This window comes from Pseudorca crassidens, chromosome 7 (assembly GCF_039906515.1).
Source record: "Pseudorca crassidens isolate mPseCra1 chromosome 7, mPseCra1.hap1, whole genome shotgun sequence".
Taxonomy (NCBI): domain Eukaryota; kingdom Metazoa; phylum Chordata; class Mammalia; order Artiodactyla; family Delphinidae; genus Pseudorca; species Pseudorca crassidens.
In genome coordinates, this window is record NC_090302.1 from 6,539,792 (window position 1) to 6,563,356 (window position 23,565).

General features: G+C 55.5%; 1 protein-coding gene across 9 annotated transcripts in view; it reads right to left on the reverse strand.

Moving 5' to 3' along the window:
- Window positions 1-568: 568 nt before the first annotated feature.
- The window catches only part of USP20 (ubiquitin specific peptidase 20), a 48,850-nt gene continuing 25,853 nt past the window's right edge, over window positions 569-23,565 (reverse strand). For 7 of the 9 annotated variants that reach the window (XM_067742955.1, XM_067742958.1, XM_067742956.1 and 4 more), the window contains 20 exons: window positions 23,045-23,141; window positions 22,612-22,681; window positions 21,083-21,196; window positions 19,644-19,722; window positions 16,800-17,247; window positions 16,284-16,424; window positions 15,834-15,949; window positions 15,401-15,573; window positions 14,647-14,741; window positions 8,544-8,577; window positions 8,308-8,353; window positions 7,023-7,203; window positions 6,818-6,944; window positions 6,314-6,483; window positions 6,138-6,219; window positions 5,002-5,110; window positions 3,988-4,090; window positions 2,709-2,780; window positions 2,052-2,228; window positions 569-1,926 (listed from right to left, as the gene is read on the reverse strand). In XM_067742955.1, the coding sequence (XP_067599056.1) occupies window positions 2,068-2,228; window positions 2,709-2,780; window positions 3,988-4,090; window positions 5,002-5,110; window positions 6,138-6,219; window positions 6,314-6,483; window positions 6,818-6,944; window positions 7,023-7,203; window positions 8,308-8,353; window positions 8,544-8,577; window positions 14,647-14,741; window positions 15,401-15,573; window positions 15,834-15,949; window positions 16,284-16,424; window positions 16,800-17,247; window positions 19,644-19,722; window positions 21,083-21,196; window positions 22,612-22,681; window positions 23,045-23,141 (2,418 nt within the window). In that variant the 3' untranslated portion in view covers window positions 569-1,926; window positions 2,052-2,067. Of the gene's footprint in view, window positions 1,927-2,051; window positions 2,229-2,708; window positions 2,781-3,987; window positions 4,091-5,001; window positions 5,111-6,137; window positions 6,220-6,313; window positions 6,484-6,817; window positions 6,945-7,022; window positions 7,204-8,307; window positions 8,354-8,543; window positions 8,578-14,646; window positions 14,742-15,400; window positions 15,574-15,833; window positions 15,950-16,283; window positions 16,425-16,799; window positions 17,248-19,643; window positions 19,723-21,082; window positions 21,197-22,611; window positions 22,682-23,044; window positions 23,142-23,565 lie in introns of those variants that run through there. The other 2 variants (XM_067742962.1, XR_010944805.1) reach the window with 2 other exon arrangements.

A 23,565-nucleotide genomic window follows, 5' to 3' on the forward strand; every position in this document is an offset into this window, starting at 1 on the left:
GCAGCAACGAAGACACAATGCAGCCAAAGATAAATAAATAAATAAATTTATATATATAAAAAAAAGCACATCTTTTAAAAATAAATTCTCACTTTTCATTCCAGAAAATGTAAGAAGCAGTTTGTAAGAATTCATGCAAACATGTTTCTCTAAGTCCATGAACTGGTTTGCTAAGTTGCATTGTTTTATTCAAGTAAAAAGCCCTTCTGGAATAAGGGGTCTGTAAAGGAAGCCAATCACCTTCAACTCCAGGGCCTGCACACTTGCAAGGATCTCTATCACTCTGAAAGCCAAAAGGGAGCATGCTCATTTGAGCATTAGCAATATGGTTTCTATCTACATTTTTAAAAATCTAATGCACGTTAAGTTTTTCTGGCAGATTCTTTTTGTATGTTACAAAACGAAAAAGCAAAAGCTTAGAATAAGAATCCTTTTTTCTTCGAAAGGTCAAACATTAATCACCGTGGCTCCACTGCCCTCCCCCATGACCCTCCCCCACGGCAGCCAGCTTCCCTCTCCCTCCAATAACAGAATTAACTGCGGCGGGTGCAGAGACGAGAGCACGGGCTGTGGGGAACGTTACATATTTATTATGACATTCTGAGCACAAACTAGACGGCGCAGACGTGGGGCGAGATTACAACCTGCACAGCGGAGTCTACGTCACAAACAGTGCAACATGCAACCGCCGGGCTCTGCAGGGGGGTCGCCGCTGGCGCTGGCGGCAGCAGCAACTTCCAAAGGACTGTGGCAAATGTCCAGAAATTCCAACAGTGGCTTGTTCTTTGATCTTACGCTGCCTCGGTGGAGAAGGAAACAGATCCGGGTGAAACGAGATCACAGAAGTGAGTGACACGTGAGAGCTTCAGGGGCTCCGCCAGAACCGCCTGCTGCAAGTTCCACTGACATCTGCTTCTATGGAGGCTGAGGGCCACGGGATCTGGGGGGTTTGGTCCCGGGACCCCTTTCCCACTCTCCATGCGCTTTGACCCTGACGGGCTGAGCACTGGCCACGGCCGTTTCGTCCAGGGGCTTCAGCGCCACCTCGCTGTGCTCGGAGGTCCCAGCCCCCCAGCAGTGGCCTCGCTCAGCACCCAGAAGGCGCACTTCCGGGACCCGCGCGTATGAGCCAGCCCAGGGGCCCCGTGCAGCTCGGTGCAGCTCGGTGTCGGGGAGAGATGTCAGCCCCCGGGGAAGCTGCAGCAGCAGCAGCGAACATAGCAACGCGAGGTATTTCTGTTTCATCACCTGGGTCCCCGGCAGGGGCAAATGACAGCCAATCCACAGGGCCAGCTCAGCAGCACCGCTGCCTTCAGAAACGAGCCCCACTGACAGAGCCAACCCCGCCCTCGGGTCCCAATCGCAAACGTGTCGGGCGTCATCAGTCTGCATGAAAAACATCGAGAGCCGCCCAGCATTCAGGAGGCTTCCGTGACGACAGGGAGGTGCGGGGGCGGAGCAGGGCCTCGGGAGGACCTGGCCCAGGGACCAGCGGCAGCGCCCTCACTGCCGAGGGCTTGGCACCTGCTCGCGGCTCTGACCGTCGACCCATGACTCAGGCGCTGGACCAGCAGCCAGTCGGAAACGCCTGCGGAGCGGCAGCCGCTCCCCGATCCTCTGTGCCAAGGCCATGGCCCCTGACTGAGGGTCCAGGGACAAAAGCTGGGCCCGAGCTAGCGAGAGGGCAGGTTTGGGGACACAACGACAGCAGTGACACGAGGGCACTGCCGAGACAAAGACCCGAGTTAACGTCGCAGAGCCTTGGTCGTTTAACAAGCCTGAAGTGGATATATTTCCTAGTTGCAGCATTACTCACTGTGAACCAAAACAACTTTTCTGCCTCTTAACACATTTGGGTTTCCAGAGCAGCCGGCCTCTCTTCCGGGTACAGACGCCCCCTCCGAGGGAGGAGGGCAAAGGCGGGGCCTGTGGGGACACCCGGGTCATCAGCCGGCGGGGGCCTCACGAAGGTCCTTCCAAGCAGCCTCAGGGCGCTCTTCCAACACGTGAGGGACACGAGAGGGTCTCCGCGGAGGGAGGAGAGGACTTACAGACTGGCCCACTGAGTCACACGGCCCGGGTCTCGGCTTCGATTTTCTGCTCCCCGTGCAAGCTGTCCGGGTCCTGGAGCTGGGCCACACTCTGGCGGAGGGCGATCTCGGGGCCGCCGCCATACAGGTTATTCAGGTACACCCAGGTCTCCTCTGAGATCTGCCCGTAGTCAGCTCCTGCAGGGCCCGAGAGGCTACCGGTCAGGCTGGGCTCGCCCTCGCCCCCTCGCTGAAGCCACCGTCTTGGCAGTGGGGGGTCTGGGAGGGCCAGGCCCCAATGGGGACGGAGGGCAACCATGGGCTTCCGTGCACAGCTAGCTGTAAATGGGAATCTTGGGATTTTCCAGGGGAATGTCCATTCTCTGAGGACCCGAGAGGGCACTACGATGGCTGCAGCCCCTCATTTCCCAGGGCGTGGGGTTCACGCAAAAGGGCAGGCAGGTGAGGTGGCAGAGTGGCGAGAGGGCGTGGGTAGGGGCAGAGGGGCCGTGAGAACCACACAGAGACCAGGCACCTTGGCCCATCCGCTCGAGTCTTGGACCTGGACACGGACAGATGTCACAGCCCGACTCAGACAGGTGGCAAGGGGGCGCCTGGTGAGACCTGCAAGCCAGGAGGGGCAGAGGGGAGCCGGGCTGGGGCTGGTGAGACTCTCACCCTGCTTCAGCTGGATGTGGCCGCTTCCTTTGACCTGTGCGATCCTGCTGTTGTCAATGGGCCCGGGGGGCTCTGGAACAGACAGGGCTCAGGCTCAGTGCCTCTGGTCCTCCGCACCAACGGGAAGAAAGCCCGGTCCCCTCCTCCGCCACAGCCTTCCACCCCTCAGCAGATACGAGCCATCCTCAGAGTGCACCACCGACACCTGCGATCCCGGAGAGGCTGTCCCGGGCCCAAGGGGTCAGCGTGAAGCTCTTACGGGCCGAGGTGCTTAGGGCACCAAATGCTCACCTCCACGAGTCTGAGAGCCAGAAGGGACTGTGGCATCCCTGGACCCAGCAGAGGGGGTTTCAACCCTTAGCATGGAGTGGGGGGCGGGGGGTGGGGTAGACGTCCGGTGCCAGGTGGACATTGTCCTAATCTGATGGCAGCTGTGTTTGGTGAGCACCCTCCCATGCACCCCACCAGCTCAGCACTCAACAACTGGGTGAGGTGAGCAGCGACGTGACCGCCCAGCTCAGCGCTGGCAGGAGGCAGAGCCAGGGCCCGAGGTGGGGCTGCGACTCTGGAGCCGGGTTCTGGACCGACGCAGCCACTAGGGAGGCCCCTCCCCCTTCCCGCGTCCTGGTGCTTATGCTGTAAAGGGCAGATGTCCAGGGCGCGGAAGCTCCTGGCTCTGCTGACTCCGCCAGGCTCCAAAGCCTGGCCTGGGAGCCGAGTGTGGGACTCGGGGGCCGTGAGGGTGGCCGCGTGCAGGCCGCGGCTCGGGCTCAGCTGTTCCCTGCCGGGGACCGTGAGGGACTCTGGGAACGGCCCTCTGCTGGGGCCTGTTTCCACCTCTGTAAATCGAGCGATCAGAGGACATGGCGTCCAAGTCCTTTCCTAAGAGTCTGAAGCCATCTGTCAACTAAAATCTATTATTTAGGCCAACAGAGTCCCCAAGGGAAAGGGCCTGGCAGGAGGGAAGAGCAGCCACCCCCGGGCACCTGCAGACAGAGGGTAAGGGAGGGAAGGGGCAGAGCCAGATGGCTTCTGTCCTGCTGCAGTGAGAAGGCCTGGCCAGGGTGAGGACGGCGATCCCGGCACTCTCGGTGGGGAGGGGCGGGGCAGGGGGGCGCCCAGGATCTGTGCCTGCCCGGCAGGTTTTTGGTGTTACCCCTTCAGGCACGTGCCCTCTGGGCAGGCGCCCTCCGCCTCCTGGGACGCTCCCAGCAGGTGAGCAGCCCCAGGCCCCTCCTGGTGTGGGGAGTGGCGGGCACATGCCATCTGACTCACTCACCGTTGTCCTTGCCCTTGACGAAGGCCTCCCACTCCCGGAACCACTGCATGCTGATGCAGTAGATGACACTGGGCGACTCCTCGGCCTGGAACGCCTTGTTCAGCTGGGTGGCGCGGGGCCGAGGGGAAGGTCGGCGTGAATATCCAACACCCCACTGGTCAGTCCCCACCCCGGACTCTTACCAAACACTAGATACGCAGAGAAAGTTTCGAACACCCAGACAAGTTCAAAGAAAAGGAACATCTCCCACGATCCCACCACTCAGATGACTGCTGCTAGCATTTGGGTGAATCTCTTGTTAATAACTTTTCAAAAAGCCGCTTGAGATCAGACGGTGGATGCTGTTCCCCCACCACTTAATAGAACGTGTCCCCTGCTCACTCCTCACCGGTCTGATGTCTCACATATAATGACCACAAAGCAGGGTATCTAACAGCCCAACCCTGGACTGTTGAACGATGGAGGGTCCCCGAGTCCCCCTGCTTTGAGCAGCAGGAGGGGCCTCAGTCCTCACACACCCCCGTGTCCCCTGTAGAAGTCCCCTTCCTTAAAATGGGATCATGCTGGGTCCTACCTTGCGACTTGCTTTTTTCACTTAATGCACCTTTCCGTGTCAGTTTGTAGAGCCCGGTGGCTCCCAAAGGGGGGCGGGGGGGGGGGACTCTGCCCCCAGGGGGCACCCGCCCGTGTCTGGAGGTAATTTTTGTTGTCACGGGCATCGAGTGGGTAGAGGTCAGGGATGCTGCTAAACACCTACAACCCGCACAATAAAGAACCGTGCGGCCCCTAACGGCAGCACTTGTTCCTCTACCAGCTGCTTGGCAGCCTCCCGGCAGAGGGACCTGAACTCGCTAAACCCACCCCCGTTCCGCCGGTGAAAATCTTCAATGTCAGGCCAGGCCTCTGGCCACCCTGGTCTCCCACAGAACAGGTCTTCCAAACAGAGCCTGCTGCACTCAGCTCCCCCGGCTCAGGGGCCCGGCTCTCCTGCGCCCCACCCCCGTCCCCAGGCACCTTGATGAAGGTGTCGATCTCAATCCGCCTGCGCTTGGCCAGCGCCTCGATCTCCACCTGGCAGATGGAGCACACGTACAGATGGTTCACGGCAGGGCCGCCCCCAAACCTGCACCAGGGCGGGAGGTGCAGAGAGAGAGGGAGTCATGAACCCTGAGGGGAGGCCCCATGGGGAAGGCAGCAGAGAACCTGCTGGAGAGCGAGGCTTCCTGATGCCGCCCTGGCCCAGCCACTGGGCCCCTGGGCACCCTGTGCGCGGCCTGTTTACTTGTCTCGTCTTCCCCACTCGACTGGCACGGCTACCTGCGCACCCGAGAGCCCACAGCACCCAGGAGAGCACCCGCCGTGGGGCAGGCGCCTCACAAATACGTGCCTAATGGACGAAGGACAGCTGAATGCTTTCGCTTCCTCTCCTGGCCACTGGGCAGGAGCCATGGCGGCCAAAGCCCGCCTGGCCTGACTCTAAGGACGACATCAAAGGGTGGCTGCACATCCTTCTGCGGGGGGGATCCCCCCACAGGACCTGGGGATGCCGCTCCCTGTGGGGTTCTGACCCACCCACCAACCGCAGGGCACGGGCCGTGCCTGAGCTGTGAGTGGGTGAAGCAAAGCCAGTCCAGAGCGTCTCCCCGGCCTCTCCGTCCCCGCCCGTCTGACCACCCCCTCGGCCGTGGCACGGCCGGCCTCCCGGATCCAGAGTGACCCGAGCCCGGCCAGGGGCTCTCCCCTCAACGACAGAGTCACACACTCGGGGTCTTGACGGACTTGAACCTGGAAGGCCCCAGGCAGCACACGCCCCCGGCCCCCTGAGCCAGGCACGGGGCTGGGGAGACACCGGCCCGGCTGCCCGGCGGCCAGCAGCCCCACGACTGTCTGCGAGAGGGCCAATACCACGCTTTGGCTTGACCAGTTTTCCGTGCCCTGTGACTGGGAGGGTCCGGCTAGATGCCCCCAAAGGCGGGCATCTTTTTTGATGCAGACAAGGCTGCCAGGGGCGCCCCACAACTGCTTGCGTGCTGCCCTGCTGCCTGAGTGAGCGCGGCGTGGGGTCACGGAGGCACGCCCGCGCCTGCCCCCACTCCCGCCCAGCTGAGTGCCCGGCCTGCACGGCAGAGGCCGGCCGCGGCCACCGGTACCTGTTGTAGAGGTGCTCCCAGACGTTCTGGGGCAGGATCACCACCAGGTCGTCGATGTAGTGGTATTTGTTGGGCGGGATGCCTGCGGAGGAAGGCACAGGATGGAGAGCGGGGCTCGGCCCACCCGCCCCGAGGCCCACCCGCCCCGCAGCCCATCGCAGAGAAGGCGACCTGACCTCCGTGGGAGCAGAGGAAGGTATGGTTGGTGATGGGCCCCGGCTCGGCGAAGGTGTTGAACTTGTTGAGCCATTCCCGGGACACGTAGAACCGCAGCAGGCTGGGCTCCCGCATGGCGGCCAGGGACACCACCTGCTGCCGCTCCCGCACGGCCTCCTCGCTGCTCTTCCTGGGGTGGCGGCGGGGTGGGGGCAGATCAGGAGCCGCAGCCACGCCCCATGCAGGAAAGCCCCGCCTCCCGGACCCCGCAGCATCTCTCCACCGTCCCTGCCGGAGTTGCGGCCGCCATCACCTCCCACCGGGACCACCGGAGAAAACCCAACTCGACTACTGGGGTTTCCAGCTTTCCCACCAGCAGCCAGCGGGCTCTTTCTTAAAAACCCAAATCCTCACTCCTCCCTGGCCTAAAGCCCTCGCAGGCGCCACCACCCCGACATGCACCGGCTGAAGTCCTGGGGCGCAGGCGCGGTCCCTCAGCCCCCCACGCGCTGCCCGGGCCCCACCTGTAGAAGAGCACGTAGGCCTCGGCGTTCTGCACCACTGTCTCGTGAACCTCGGTGACGTACTGGTCGTCGAACTCATACCACTGCCCGTTGATCACGTTCTGGCAGTAGGCGATGTAGTGGCCACCTGCGGCGGGAGAGGCAGGGGTGACAAACGCCCTAGGGCCGGCGTGGGGCCGGGGTGGGGCCAGGTGGCTGGACTCACTGCCTGCCGTGCCGTGGTGGCAGATGACCGAGAGGAGGTCATAGGTGGTGATCTGGGACGTGCACTCCTTGGCGAGGAAGGGGCGCAGGTCAAGTCCCTCCAGGGGGAAGGAGACGTGGCTGCTGATTTTGAACGAGTACATCACCTCGTGTCGAAAGCGCTTCAGGTGAATGCACAGGATCTGGGGGGAAGGAGGGGAGGCGCCAGTCACCCCGGGGCTGGCCAGGGCCCTGGGACCACTGGCAACCCGACGGGGGCCTCGGAGCGGGGCTCTGGGGCACCCACTAGTCCGCTGTTTGACCCACTCAGGCCCCGTCACCCAGGGGAAAACAAGAAACGTAGTGGCTAGAGCCTTCCAGAGACCCAGGCGAACTGATGGCCCCGCCCTTGACTCCGAATACACTTAAGAACCATGCGTGGGAGCCGGGCCAGGCCAGCTTTCAGGGATAAAGGCAGATGTGACAGCAGAGCTGAGCTGCACTAACAGGACTGGCGGTCAGGATGGGCTGTCCCCGAGCACTGGGCTGGTCTGCACAGGAAGCTGTCACTGGCCCATCGAGTTGACCACCCGAAGAACTCTGGCCACCAGTTCTGTGGGCGCCGACTTGTAGGAGGCTTCTTCACCAAGGCTCCCCAGACCTGCTCAGCCCGGCCTGGCGCCCGCGTCGGACCACGCTCCTCTCGTTGGCTCCCCAGACCTGCTCAGCCCGGCCTGGCGCCCGCATTGGCCCACGCTCCTCTCGTTGGCTCCCCAGACCTGCTCAGCCCGGCCTGGCACCCGCGTCGGGCCACGCTCCTCTCGTTGGCTCCCCAGACCTGCTCAGCCCGGCCTGGCACCCGCGTCAGGCCATGCTCCTCTCGCTGCAGCCACAAGCCTAGGCCAAGCCCGCTTCTGCTTTGGGGTTTTGCCCACCTGTCCTTTCCCCACTCTCCTTCCTCCAGGCCGACCCCCGCCTATGTCCTCAGGCCCCACTCAGATGCCACTTCCTCGGAAAGGCCTTCCCAACAGCCCCGCCTATGCCTTACTCCAGACGGTGCCCTCGGCGCCCCACACCTGCCTCCCGCCCGCACGAGACGTGCTGAGGGATGAAGGAGCCGGGCTCCAAGCTACACACCGAGCAACGAGCCTCCCCAGCGGCCACACCCTCCCGGGGGGTCGCCCAGCCAGAGCAGCAGTCTCCACGGGCCTCCTGAGTCCGGGAGGGGGTCGGCCTCTGCCCCGCACGGCACCGCTCGGGGTGGAGAAGGCCCAGCAGGCAGAGGTGGCGGGAGGCTGCCCACTCACCTCTGGCAACCGCAGGACCTTACAGTACTTCACGCCGTTGCGCAGCCTGGGAGCAGAGAGTGGGGGACGTGAGCGTCCCAGGGAGGGGGCCGGCAGGCTGGGGAGCACCCCTCCCACCCAGCTCACTCTGTGAGGTCAAGCTATCTGGGGGAGCCCGGGGGAAGGACGTGGAACACAGATGGACCACAGATGGAAACAGGAAGTCGGGGAGAAGCCTCTAGAACGCACACACTTACTTTTTACACCGTTCACAGCTATACATGTTGTCACCTAGGGCAGTAAAATACAGAGACGAAGGTTAGCAGGGATGGAAAATGGGGGAGGACGGCACATAATGACTTAGGCTTTAGAAGCAAAACCACAACATGCGGACTACAAGAGACTCACTTTAGCTGCAAGGACACACAGAGGCTGAAAGTGAAGGGATGGAAAAATATATTCCACGCAGTGGTGACCAAAAGAGAGCAGGAGTGGCTGTACTTACATCAGATAAAGTACACTGTCAGCCAAGATCAGTTACAAGAGACAAAGAGGGTCCCCTACAGTGATAAAGGGATCAATTCATCAAGAGGATGTAACCATTGTGAATATACAGGCAGCCCATTGGAGCACCTGAATAATTAAAGCGCAACTGAAGGGAGAAATGAACAGCAATACAGTAATAGTGGGAAACTTCAATAGTCCACCCTCAATACTGGATAGATCATCCAGACAGAAAATTAACAAGGGAACAGCAGACCTGAATAACACCGTGGCCCCAATGAACCTAACAGACATGAACAGAACATTCCATCCAACAGCACCAAAATACACGTTCTTCAGAAGTGCACACACACATTCTCCAGAACAGATGGTATGTTGGCCCACCAAGCAAGCCTTAACAAATTTAAGAAGACTGAAATCATATCTCATATCTTTTCCAAACACAGTGGTATGAAACTAGAAACCAATAACACGAGGAAACCTAAAAAATTCACAAATATGTGGAAATTAAACAACACATTCCTGAACAACTGTTGGGTCAAAGAAGGAATCAAAAGGAAATCAAAGTATCCTGAGACAAAACTGAAAATACAACACACCAGCACCTATGGGATACAGCAAAAGCAGTTCTAAGAGGGAATTTTATAGCAATAAATGCCTACATCTAGAAAAAAGAAAGTTCTCAAACAATCTGATTTTACACCTCGAGGAATCAGAAGAAGAACAAACTAAATCCAAAGTTAACAGAAGGAAGGAGATAATAAAGATTAGAGCAGAAATAAAACAGAGACTAGAAAGACCACAGGAAAAAAAAATCAATGAAACTAAGAGTTGTTTTTTTGGAAAGAGAAAAAAAATGAACAAATCTTTAGCTAGATTAACCAAGAAAAAAAGAGGACTCCAACAAAATTATAAGTGAAGGAAGAGACATACAACAGACACTACAGAAGTATAAAGGATCAAAGGACACTCCCATGACCAATATACACCAACACAACAAATTGGATAACCTAGAAGAAACGGATAAATACTTAGAAACATACAACCTACCCAGACTGAATTATGAAGAAATGGAAAATCTGAAAACACCAATGACTAAGGAGATTGAAGCAGTAATAAAAAACCCTCCTAACAAAGAGAAGCCCAGGACCAGATGGTTTCACCAGTGAATTCTCCCCAACATTTAAAGAAGAATTAACAATTCTTCTCAAACTCTTCCAAAAAATTGAAGAGGAAGGAGGACTCCCAAACTCATTTTATACTGATGGCAAAGCCAGATAAGGACACTACAAGAAAAGGAAACTACAGGCCAATATCCCTGATGAATATAGACGGGAAAATTCTCAACAAATACTAGCAAACTGGGCTTCCCTGGTGGCGCAGTGGTTGAGAGTCCACCTGCCGATGCAGTGGACGTGGGTTCGTGCCCCGGTCCAGGAAGATCCCACATGCCGTGGAGCAGCTGGGCCCGTGAGCCATGGCCGCTGAGCCTGCGCGTCCGGAGCCTGTGCTCCGCAGCGGGAGAGGCCACAGCAGTGAGAGGCCCGCGTACCGCAAAAAAAAAAAAAAAAAAAAAAAATACTAGCAAACTGACTTCAACAGCATATTAAAAGGATCATACACCATGATCAAGTGGAATTTATCTCTGGGTTGTAAGGATGGTTTATCATACGCAAATCAATGAACATGATACACTACATTAATAGAATGAAGGATAAAAATCATATGATCCTCTCAATAGATAACAGAAAAAGCATCTGACAAATTTCAATTACCCTTTCATGATAAAAGGTCTCAACAAACTGGGTGCAGAAGGAATGCAGTCAACATCATCAAGGCCATATATGATAAACCCATAGCTAATATCATACTCAACAGTGAAAAGATAAAAGCTTTTCCTCTAAAATCAGGAACGAGGCAAAGATGCCCAATCTCACCACTTCTATTGAACACAGTACTGGAAGTCAGAGAAAGGCAAGAAAAAGAAGTAAAAGGCATCCAAATAGGAAAAGAGGAAGTAAAACTGTCTGTTTGTAGATGACACGATCTTTTACATAAAAAACCTTAAGACGCCACGAAAACTGTTAGAACTGACAAACTAATTCGGTAAAGTTGCAAGACACAAAATCAGCATACGAAAATCAGCTGCATTTCTATACACTCATGATAAAATGTCTGAATGAGAAATAAACAATCCCATTTACAAAAGCATCAGAAACAATAAAACATATAGGAGTAAACTTAACCAAGGAAGTGAAAGATTTGTACACTGAAAACTACGAGACGTTGATGAAAGAAATTGAAGGTGGATGTGAGATAGTAGAAAATATACATAGTGGGCTCTCCCCGGGGTTCCTGGCACAGAGCTCTTAAAGTCCTTGCAATTTCCCAAGTGATAAGAGCACTGGGAGCATCTTTTGTTCTAATATTTGGTCTTTGACCAGGGTTTCTAATACAGAGCTCCTAAATCCCTTACAATTTCCTGAGTGATGGCAGGGTCTTTTGTTCTGACGAGGTGACTCTGGGTGGGCTTCTGGATTGGGGCTGGCCACCCGGAAGACCAAGCCATAACTGCAAGTTTGGAATTTTCAGCACCACCTGGCATTCTTCAGAGAGGGGAGAGGGGCTAGAGATGGAGCTAATAATTGATCATACCTACATGAAGAAGCCTCCATTAAATACCAACAGTATGGGCTTTGGAAAGCTTCTGGGCTGGTGAACATGGGGAAGTTGGGGAGAGGGTCATGCCCAGAGCAAATGAAAGCTCCAGGCCCCTTCCCACATGCCTTGCCCGATGCGCCCCTTCCATCTGGCTCTTCCTGAGTTATATCCTTTTATCGTAAACCAGTCACCTAGTAACAAAATGTTTCTCTGAGTTCTGCGAGCCGAGCCGCTCTAGCTGCTCTAATTGAAGCCAAGGAGGGGGCCGCTGGAACCTCCCGTCTATAGCCAGCCAGTCAGAAGCCCAGGTGACAACCTGCACTGGCGTCTGAAGTTGGGGAGGGGGAGGTCTTGTAGAACTGAGTCCTTAACCTGTGGGATCTGACGCTATCTCCAGGTAGATAGTGTCGGAATCAAGTGAAACTGTAGGATCCCTGGCTGGTGTTGCATAATTGCTTGGCGTGGGAAAACCACCAGACACCTGGTGTCCAAAGTGCTGTGTGGTAGTAGTGTGAGAGGAGAGGAGAGACACACAGGAGGAAGACTGAGTTGTTCCCACACAATGACACAAATAAAGAGATAGCCTGTGGTCATGGAGCAGAAGAAATATTGTTAAAATGTCCATCCTACCCAAAGTCATCTATAGATTCAAAGCAATCCAATGATGTTTTCATAGATATAGAAAAAAAAAATCCTGAAATTCATATGTAACTACAGAAGATCCCAAATAACCAAAACAATCTTGAGAAAGAAGAACAAAGCTGGAGGCATCACATTTCCTGATTTCAAACTCTCCTACAAAACTACAGTTATCAGAAGAGTATGGTACTGGGACTTCCCTGGCGGTCCAGTGGTTAAGACTCTGCCCTCCCACTGCAGGGGACACAGGTTTGATTCCTGGTCGGGGAAATAAGATCCTGCATGCGGTATGACCAAATTAAAAACAAAACAAAACAGTATGGTACTGGCATAAAAACAGACACATAGAACAATGAACAGAATTGAGAGACCAGAGATAAACCCATGCATATATGGTCCACTAATATTTGGCAAGGGAGCCAAGAATCCTCAATAGGGAAAAGATAATCTTTTCAATAAACAGTGTTGGGAAAACTGGATGTTCACATGCAAAAGAATGAAATTTTACCCCTATCGCACATCACTCACAAATATCGACTTGAAATCAGTTAAAGACTTAAATGTAAGACCTGACACCATAACACTTAGAAGAAAACATAGGGAAAAACTCCTTGACATTGGTCTTGGCAATGATTCTTTGGATATGACACCAAAAGCACAAGCAACAAAAGCAAAATTAAACAAGTGGGACTACAGCAAACTAAAAAGCTTCTGCACAGCAAAAGAAACAACAAAATGAGGAGGCAACCTACAGCATGGTAGGAAATAGTTTAGAAACCATATATCAGATTAGGGGTTAACATCCAAAATATATAAAGAATTCATACAAGCCAATAGCAAAACACAAATAGTACAATTTAAAAATGGGCCGAGAATCTAAATAGGTATTTCTCCAAAGAAGATGTACAGATGGCCAACAGGTACATGAAAAGATGCTCAACATCGCTAATCATCAAGGAAATGCAAATCAAAACCACAGTGAGACACCACCTCACACCTGTCAGAATAGCTATTGTCAAAAAGAAAGAGGTTTTTAAAAAATTATTTATTTGTTTGTTTATTTATTTTTGGCTGTGCCACGTGGCTTGTGGGATCTTAGTTCCCCTACCAGGCACTGAACCCGGGCCCTTGGCAGTGAAAGCGCGGAGTCCTAACACCGGACTGCCAGGGAATTCCCAGAAAGAGATATTTTTAAAAGACAAGAGAGTACAAGTTGGTAAAGATGTAGAAAAAAGGGAACCCTTGTGCACTATTAGTGGGAATGTAAATTGGTACAGCTATCAAGGAAAACAGTATGGCGGTTCCTCAAAAAATTAAAAATAGATCGATCATATAATCCAGCAATGCCACTTCTGGGTATATAAACAAAGGAAATGAAATCACTATCTTGAAGAGATATCTGTGCATCCATGGTTCATCACAGCATTATTCACAAGAGCCAAAAGGTGGGAGCAACCCAAGTGTCCATTGACAGATGATGAATAAACAAAATGTGGCCCATTTACACAATGGAATATTATTCAGCCTTAAAAAAGGAAGGAGAGACTTCCCCTGGTGGTGCAGTGGTTGGGAATCTGCCTGCCAATGCAGGCCACACGGGTTCGATCACTGGTCCGGAAAGATCCCACATGCCGTGGAGCAACTAAGCCTGTGTGCCACAACTACTGAGCCCACACGCCACAACTACTGAAGCCCACGTGCCTAAAGCCCGTGCTCCGCCACAAGAGAAGCCACTGCAATGAGAAGCCCACGCACCGCAACGAAGAGTAGCCCCCGCTCGCCACAACTAGAGAAAGGCTGTGCGTAGCAACCAAGCCCCAACGCAGCCAAAAATAAATAAATAAATTTATTTAAAAAAAAAGTAAGGAAATCCTACACTTGCTACAACATGGATGAGCCTTGAGGACATTACGCTAATAGACGTAGACTAGTCACAAAAGGACAATCACCATATGATTTGACTTAGATGAGGAACCTAGAATAGTCAAATTCATAGAGACAGAAAGTAGGATGGTGGGTGCCCGGGGGTGGGTGGAAGGGGGAATAGGGAGTTGCTATTTAAGGGATAGTTTCAGTTCTGCAAGATGAGAACGTTCTGGAGATTGGTTGCACAACAATATGAATATAGTTAATACTACTGAAATGAACACTTAAAAATGGTTATGATGGTTCATTTTATGTTATGTATATCTTACCACAATTAAAAATTAAACAAAAAGAGTTTTCCCAAAGGTTAGTGCGATGCCAATCACTGAACAGAAAAACAGGAAAAGGACAGGAATGGGAAATTTTAAAATAAGAAGTACAGCCAATACACTTAAAAAAAAAAGTTCAAGCTCATCAATAATCAAGGAAACGCAAAATTAAAGACTGTTCTCCTTTTCGTCCACCGAGCAGGTAAAGGAAGGAGAACAGGTGAACCCCTAAGAGCTACAGGCGGTGGGGCTGCGACAGTGTGCAGTCCCAGGCCCAGCCTGGCAGGCAGGGGTGGGGCTCTGACAGTGAGCCCCAGAAACCCTGCACTGTGTGCTGACCCAGCCAGCCGGGCCCACTCACCCTTCAGCTCATCAGCGGCGAAGAAGGCGGCGAGGCAGTCTTCCAGGGTGACCACCGGACCCCAAAACCAGCTGGGGGTACAGGATACCACGAACCTACAGAGACAGAAACGGGTTGGCGGGGGTGCTGCCGGGGCCTCGGCGAGAGTAAGACGTGGGGGCCTTTGGGCTGGGGTCCGTTTGGGTCCAGACGGGCAGCTTGGCCCCAGTGGGTGGAATGGGCGGAAGTCTGGAGCCGGAAGCCTGGGACCGCCAGCCAGCAGCTCCGTGTCCTTGGGAGGGCGACATCACTTCCCCCCGAGTCTCGCCTTCCTTATCTGTGAAGGGGCCCCAATCACGCTGGCCTGTCTTCTGGGCAGAGTACAGGTTCCTGACATCAGGCAGGTAAAGCCGGCCTTGGGGCACACAGTGGGGACTCCGGAAGGCCACCACGGCGCTCCCCACAGGGCCAGGCCTGCACTCCAGCCGCCGCCTCCCTTTCCGGCTGCCACTTCGTCACACTCTCCATCGTCACCTGCCTTCCGACCCAGAGGCCCACCCAAACCAGGCCATCCCAGGACGGCTGAGGAGCACTCCCACCCCACTTGGCAAACCCCTGAGCCCCCTTCAGCCTCAAGCTCCCTTCCGAACTCCACCCTCAGCCCTGCAAAAGCTTGTACTTTGCTGTTAAAGGTCTGTCGCCTGTCAGCCTGCGAGTTCCAGAAAGGCCAGGCCTGGGTGGTCTTGTGTCTCCAGCGGGCGGGAAGGTGGCATACCGTCGGATATACTCCACGATAAAGGCCAGCCAGCCCTGGGCGGTGGAGCTGTCCCCACAGGAACCCGGCTTGGCTGGCACATTCTGGTAGATGGCCGAGTGGAGCTTGGCCAGGTCTTCCTTGCCAGGAATGGGCAGCGACAGGTCCTGGAATGTCTCCACCGTGGTGGACACCTGTGGGGTCGAAGGTCAGCCTGGGTCTCCACTTCCCAGGGTTCCGCCCTGCCCAGACCAACCAGAGTTTGCACCCAAACCCCAGCCACCAGAGGGCAGGTGTGGGGCAGAGAGCCTGCTCCCGCGCCCGGGACACGGGAGGCCCACAACCGGGGCCCAGCCCCAGAGAAAGGCAGGGGGCACCAGGCAGAGAACCAGCGCCCAACCCCCAAGCTGCGTGAGGACCCCGGTGTGTCCCTCCCCTCCCCCAGGGCGCCCACCCGGTCACAGGTGAGACACTGCACGAGGCTGAGGATGGAGCCGTCGAAGATGTCTGAGATGACGCTGCGGTAGCGCTGCTCCTTCCGCCGCCGGCTGCCGGAGCTTGGTACCTGGGCTGGGGGCACAGCACAGGGCTAGGCCCAGCCCCCACGGGCCTGTCTGGGGCAAGGGGTGGGTGCTAGGACTTGGAGTCAAATCTGTATGAGTCATGTGACTGGCTGTCTCTTCACCTCCTGGTGCCTCACTCAGCGTCTGTGGGATGGGGCCCCACTCGTGTCCCAGCCGTGTTAGAGGGTTCAGAGACACTGCGTGAGGAGTGCGGCAGCCCAGCCCCTGGTAAAGAGCACTCCAAACCCAAAAACGGCAGCCAGGGGTGCGGCTTCCACCCCAGCCCCGACTCCACGCGGGGATGCCCGGCCCACCTTCCCTGCCCGCCCGCTCCCCCGAACCTTTCTTGAGCACGTAGGACGGCCCCATCCTCACGGGGCTCGCACGAGGAGGGCTGCTGGCCAGCTTGGTGTGGCCCTCGTGGAGGTGGACAGGGCTGCAGGGGCGAGAGGCGCTGCGCATGTGGGCCTCATTGTCCGGCTCTGGGGGCAAAGGGGGGACCGTGCTGGGGCAGGGCAGCCGAGCCAGCCCCGGGCCTGGTCAGGAAGACCTGCCAGCGCCTCCTAAGGGGACTGAGGCCTGAACCCACCACACCTCCTCTGTCCTGGGCCCACCCCAGCCCCCCAGCCCCACGCAGAACGCGCTGTCCACACCCTTCCCGTTCCCAGCGGAGGGCTCAGGCGGGCTCTGAGTCCAAGTGAGTCTGGACACATCATTTAGCCGATTTCTCACCGGTAAGTCGGGTCTCATGGGAGAGCCCCCAGGGTGGGGCGGAGCTGAGCAGGCTGTGGGTGCTCTGCCCCCCAGCAGGAGCTGGACAAACGGGGCCGCGATGCCCCGAGGGGCTTGGCTGGTACCTGGTGTCCGGCAGGGGCTGGTGGACCGCGGTGACGGCGGCTGCGTGTCCGTGGGCTGCTGGTTCAGGGCGGCCATGGCAGTGTCCACGTCGGCGTCCTCGTCCACCTGCTCCGAGTTGGTGCGCTGCTGGCCCCACGAGAACTTGCGGTCCTTCATGCGCTCCTTCTCGGAGATGGCGCGGCCCGCCTCGTCCGCGACCAGCAGCTCCGTCTCAGCCTGGGGGCCGCCCCCGCCGCGCCCCTGCCCGTCGCCCTCACCGCGGTCGCTGCTGGAGTCGCAGGACAGGAACTCGTCCTCTGATGGGCTCCGGTCGCCCTCCCGCTTCTCATCCGTGTCGCTCGAGTCTGAGTCCCGAGCCTCGGTCAGCGCTGCCGCCGCGGCCACCACGGGCTCCTTGAGCTCCTCGTGCAGCTGGTCCATCAGGCAGCGCAGGAACTCTTGGGTGTCCTGGAACCAGGGGCGGCGTCGACACGGATGCTGGGGGGCCCATACGGGCACCCTTCACAGTGGCCTCCTCAACACGACTGTCCTAAGCCCCCTCCTACTGAGGAGGACGTTGAGCCTCGAGAGGCTGGCCGACCCCTCCCAGGCCTCACGCTGTGAAGCGGCAGAGCAGAGGTGGTGAGCCAGGTCCACCTGACCCAGCTCCTGCTCTCCATCGCCTGCAGCCCTGCTCCCAGCTCAGCATGGGAGAGAGTGGACATATCGCGTTCAGCCATTAAAGTCGCCTTGCTCCCTAAAGGAGGGGACAGTGATGGTGGGCAGGGAGCCCGAGTAGGACAAAGGTGACACTGTGAGTGCGTCTGCAGGTGAGTGCTCAGCTGAGTTCCACAGGGAGGGAGCAATGCCGCCCAGCAGGCCAGGCTGCCTGCATCCTTGACCTGCCTCTGGTTCTCTCTGCCCTTCCAGTCCTTCACCAGCCCCCGTGCCCACGCCTTCTGCTGCCATTGAGACTGGTGCAGGAGAACAGGCTTCCCGCAGGCCTGGGCATGACTCGGACTAAGGTGCCTCTTCGGGTTGGCCGGGTCTCAAATCCCAGCAGTGACGCTGTTATTCCGACTACACTGTGACTACGTCATAACCCAGAGGAAGCCAGGGCAGCGAGGCCTCTGGCCCAGCCTGCCCACTGGCCCAGCCATGAGCAGTGCACACAGGAGGCGCTTTAAAAGGTCAGAAGATGACGGTGGCCGGCCTCTGACAGCTGGGGACACTTGGTGCTGTGTGGGGCCACTGGGTTCAAAGTCCAGTCCTGTCCCTCACAGTACCTGCCCTGGATGTCAGAAGCAGCTCCCGAGCCCAACTCCTGCCCAACGAGGTGGGGACCACACAGTGGCCAGACCCAGCCAAGCACCCAAAGCCTCAGGTCACCGATATGGAGAGAAGGGCCTCGTTTTCTCAATTCTAGCAGAGGGAGGAGAGGGCTCTGGTTGGATTCCATCGAGCATCAGGGAGGGGGTAGGAGACGTGTGTCCTGTGCGTCAGGGACACTGAAAGGTCCTTTTAAGAAACAGGCCCTCAATACGTCATCTACTTTTCTTTCTGCTTCTTCCTTTTAACAAAAGTACCCTGTGTTCGTTGCTAAAATCTCAAGCCACGTGGAAGCATGACAGCATCCTCTGGCCATTAAGAGAGGCCTACAGCTACCTGTATGTTTCAGACTCAGACACGTCCCCTGTGCTACGTCCAAGATCCACAGAAAGGGATGCTTTGGAGTCAAGTGGATGTTGGGCAGCAGCTGAGCAGCCCTCCTCCCCGGTGTCCTCACCGAGAGCCTGAGGGCCAGCAGGGGTCCTTGTACAGGGAGGGCAGCGCTGCGGTGAGGGATGGCTCAGGTAAGCCTAAATCCCGTCCCTGCCGCTGTGCACTGTGTGACCTGAGCCACTTGTAGAACCTCTCTGAGCCTCAGCTCCTTACCTATAACGTGAAGGTGATGACGGGGCCCACTTCGTGAGAGCTCTGTGAGTAGAAACAGGGCTGACCTTATGTGGCAGGTCCTGACCACTTAATAAATGGTGCATGGTGGATTCTGATCACCGTGGGTGTTATCACCCCCCAGAAAGGGCGGTGTGGAGGCAACGCTGGGCTTCTCAGGCAGAGGCCAAGTGTTCAACCAACTGAGGGTGTGAGCCGAGAAGGGCCCAGCAGCCCTCACCCTGGGGAGAGTGGGGGCCGAAGGAGGGGGGCCAAGGGCATCCCTCGGTGACCGCTGCTCTGTTCCTGGGCCCCCCCCACAGGCAGCAGCATCGGCAGTGCAAACAGGTTCAGGCCAGCAGCGAAACCCCACTCTGGGGCAGGACTTGGACCACTTGACCGTCCGCCTGGGGCAGGGGGAGGTGTGTGGCTGCGTTCTGCTTCATCTTGGGCCCATGATTTTACGCCATAGAAAGGCATCACTGGGTTCAGAGGGGTTCTCTAGATTTACAAAAACTTGTCATCAAGATGTTTACTTTAATAAAAGTGAAATCCTGCCTGCGACTTGGGGAACAAGAGGCCACGTGCCGATTTGGGTGAGTGCTGAGGTGCCACACGCCTGGAGATAAGGCTGTCCGAGGTCAACTTTCCCCTCTGCCACGTACCAGCTGTGTAACTGGTACGTGGTAAGTGGGTGAGGACTTGGCCGCTGAGCCTCAGTCTCCCCGTCTGTTGAGTGGGGAGAACACCAGGTTGCCGGGAGGCCCCCACGTCCCCACACAGGTGAAGGGCTCAGGCAGCAGGTCTGATCCAGGAGCCCTGCCTGGCAAAGCAGAGCTGCTGCTGCCGATTTCCACACTGGTCTTGGCTTCAAAGCCAGGCCTGGTAAGTTACAGCCCTGGGTGTGTCCCCCGGGGGGCCGGACGGCCTACCTGCTGGGCATAGCCTCGGAACATCGGGTTGACCAACTTGATCCCATGGGACAGGCTGGTGGGAACCACGTAGCTGGGGCTGTAGGAAGACCAGACCCATTAGTACAGGTGGCCTGCTCTGAGCTGCTCAAGCCCATGAGGGCAGCCAGGCAGCCAGTACAGCCAGATCAGACTCAGGGATGCGTTTACTACAACTTTGGGAGGTGCTAACCCGGCCGGCAGCCCCAGCAGGTTTGCACATCTCTAAGGTCAAGAAGGAAAACGTCAAGTCATGGTTCAGTGAGGCAGAAGGCTCCTGACTGGGAGGGCATCGTGTCCCACCAGCCCACGACAAGCTACCCTAAAACTGTTCTCATTATAAAATATTTATCGTGGTTTTCTAATTTCAAAAGTAATACATGGGGACTTCCCTGGTGGTCCAGTGGTTAAGACTGTGCGCTTCCACTGCAGGGCGCGTGGGTCTAAACCCTGGTCGGGGAACTAAGATCCCGCACGTGGCGTGGCGTGGCTAAATAAATAAATAAAAATAAATAAAAATGACAGCTGCTTTAAAAAAAAAATACATGTGCATGATTGAAAAACAGAAAATCTCAGAAAAGTACAACAAAGAATCATCAACACTAACAGCCCCACCCAGAGATAACTACCATTAAGATTTCCAGATTTTTCCATGAAAATACAGATGCATATACAAAATTACATGCAGGTAAACACTTAAAGGTGGCTTCTTAAAATTGGAATTATGCTGCATCACACTGTTTAATAATCTGCTTTTACACTTAACATGTTTCTATGCACTCACAGTTTGTTTTGTTGTTGTTGTTTTGTTTTGTTTTGGGTTTTTTTGGCCGCACCACGCAGCTTGCAGGATCTTAGTTCCCCGACCAGGGATTGAACCCGGATCACAGCAGTGAAAGTCCTAACCACTGGACTGCCAGGGAATTCCCAGCACTCACTTGAAATTAGTCCCAATTTTAACTTTTCCTGGAGAAACAGATCTAACCCAGGCTTCTGGTCTTTAAAGTCCTTTTTCACTGAGCTAAAGCCCCTGAGCGTCAGTGCCAGCCACCTCTGAAATCCTTTCCTACATGTACAGATGTGGCTGGGACCTAGGGGTGGTCGCCACACAACTCTGGGCCTCAGCACGCGCTGCATAATGCTGCCGTCTTCAAGCCGCGCCAGGCCCAAATTCTAGCCCCGCCTCTCACAAGGCGTGCCATCTTGAGCGAGATCCTTAAATCTTCTGAGCCTCAGTTCCCCAATTTGCGAAACAGAGTTGGCTATGACCTACAGCTCGAAGGGCCGATGTAAGCATTGCACAGGGTAAAACACAGCAAGTGATGGCGAGAGGCTGAAGGCACAGGAAGTGCTCTCTCAAGGGGCCGACAGAAAACCCACCCCCACACCCCTGCCCCAGGTTAGGGACTTGGTCAACTCACCGTTTCCGGTGCCAGACCTCAGAGACCAGCTTCTGGTAACTTTTGCACAGGGCTGGCTTCTTGTCTGTACGCACCAGGCCTCCACACTCCAAGAAGAACTGCGTCAGTGGGGGGCTGGGGGACGGGGCAGGGAGCCAGGTCAGAAGAGAAAAGAAGGGGAGCGTGGCGTTGTTTACAAAGAGCCGGGTGGAGAAGCAAAAGCATCTTATGTGGGATGCACTGTGGCCCCTGGAGCCAGAAATGCCTGCAGAAGGCATTGAAGGACACCACCTATTGTGGGCTGAATTGTATCCCCCCAAATTCATACACTGAGGGCTTCCTGATGGCGCAGTGGTTGAGAATCCGCCTGCCAATGCAGGGGAGATGGGTTCGAGCCCTAGTGAGGGAAGATCCCACATGCCGTGGAGCAACTAAGCCCGTGCACCACAACTACCGAGCCTGCGCTCTAGAGCCCACGTGCCACAACTCCTGAAGCCCACGCGCCTAGAGCCCGTGCTCCACAACGAGAGGCCACCGCAATGAGGAGCCTGCGCACCACAACCAAGAGCGGCCCCCGCTCACCGCAACTAGAGAAAGCCCGCATGCAGCCACGAAGACCCCAAAGCAGCCAAAAATAAATAAAAAAAAAATTAAAAACAAAAAAAAATTCATACACTGAAGTCCTAACCCCCGTACCTTAGAATGTGATTGTGTTTGGAAATAGGGTCTTTCTTTAAAGACTGTTGTGTGAACGAGAGGAACCACTGCCTGTCCTCCCGTCAGCCCCTTCCTGGAAACCTTCCTGAGCCCAAAAGCATCTCCCCCACTCCCCTTTTCTTTGTTTTTGTTATCTTATTACATAAGAAATACTCATTTACTGTAGAAAAACTTAAAAATACTAAGCAAACAATAATAACTGACCTTAATCCTACTACGTGAGGATAGCTACTCTGTAGATCTGGGGGCATGTCCTTCTAGACTTTTCTATGTATGCGTATCCCCCATCCCTCCCTCCTTCTCTCTCACACGTACACACACACACACACACACACAAACACACACACACACATTGAACCCCTGCTAGGTGGGAGACCCTGAGTGCCAGGAATAGGAGATGTCCCAGCCTCAGGGAGTGGACACCCTATCCTAGATGGAAAATAATATTTTCTCTCCAAAATGGGATTGCACCAAACAAAGGTTTATAACCTCCTTTTTCCTACTTAGCATATTCTGAACTCCTCCTCTTTTTAATAAACATTGTCCTGCACCATTTTTTCCTGAACTCACTGTAAGGCTGCCCTACAATAAATTTACGATTTTATCGACCTTTAAGTTGTTTCCAGTAAACGGCAGAATGCTGAACCTCACTGCACAGACAGCTTTCTCAACATCTCAGGGTACCTCCTTAGGATCAATTCCAACAGGAGGGATTGCTGGGTCAGAGGGCATGTGTGGCTTGGGGCACTTTGATGTGTATCCACACACAGGCTTCTGTGGGCAACACAGAACCCGGCCTGGGGGCCCCAACTCCCAGATGAGGCGCAACCTACCAATTGGACAGGGCCTGCAGGGCCGCGTTCATGTAGCAGGAGTTGCCAAGGTTCTTCATGCCCGTGAGGCCTGGGAGACCAGCGCACACAGAGGAAGGGGAAGGTGAGCATCTCGACACGGCAGGAACCCATAGAGGATGGTTCTGAGTCCCCAGGACCCACCCCGGAAACCTGCTGAGTCTGCTGACGTGGTCCCACTCCCAGCAGCTCTGGTTACCGCAGTGTACGGAACCTACGGACCCCTCCGCCGTCCACCCAGCCCAGCCCACCATCAGCACCGAGCAGGGGCAGTGGCCTGGGTGCAGACGGGCCGGCCCGTCCAGGGATACATGGCTGTACAGGGCTGAGGGCGGCGGCTGGCGCCCCAGGGAAGCCCTCATGCCCCACAGGCCACCCCGCCCTGCCCAGGCAGCGCAGTGCGTGGGGCCGTTACCTCGCGGTTTGAGGTCATCGTCCTCCGACTCGGACTCTCCTTCGTCAGCCACAGCAATGGGGACAGCTTTCAGAGGGTGGGAGGGCGGCGCAGAGTCCTGTGTTCGAGAACCAGAGTGAGGAAAACTAGGGGGCTGAGGAGGGAGAGGGGTTGGGGTCAGGGGCCCGTGTGCCTCCCCTGCTGGGGTTCAGGGTAGGGGGAGAAGCCCAGGCCCCCAGCCTGCACTGAGCCAGCCCATCTGAGCAGAGGACGCCGTGGAAGGAGAGGGCATTGGTGGCCTTGCCCTGGGAACTCCGTGACTTGTGTTTTACTTACAATAATGAGTAGTAATAGTTTAATTTATTTATATAAATTTGGGAAAAAACAGAAACACAGAAAAAACAACAGGCAATCCAACTTTCCTGAGACAACCACTGTTGATAGTCTATCTTATTTATGTAGCGTTTTAACTGTTAATACACATACACCCTCAAAACAGGATTTGTATATACTTCTTCAGAGCCTTTTTTGTAAAAAATCAT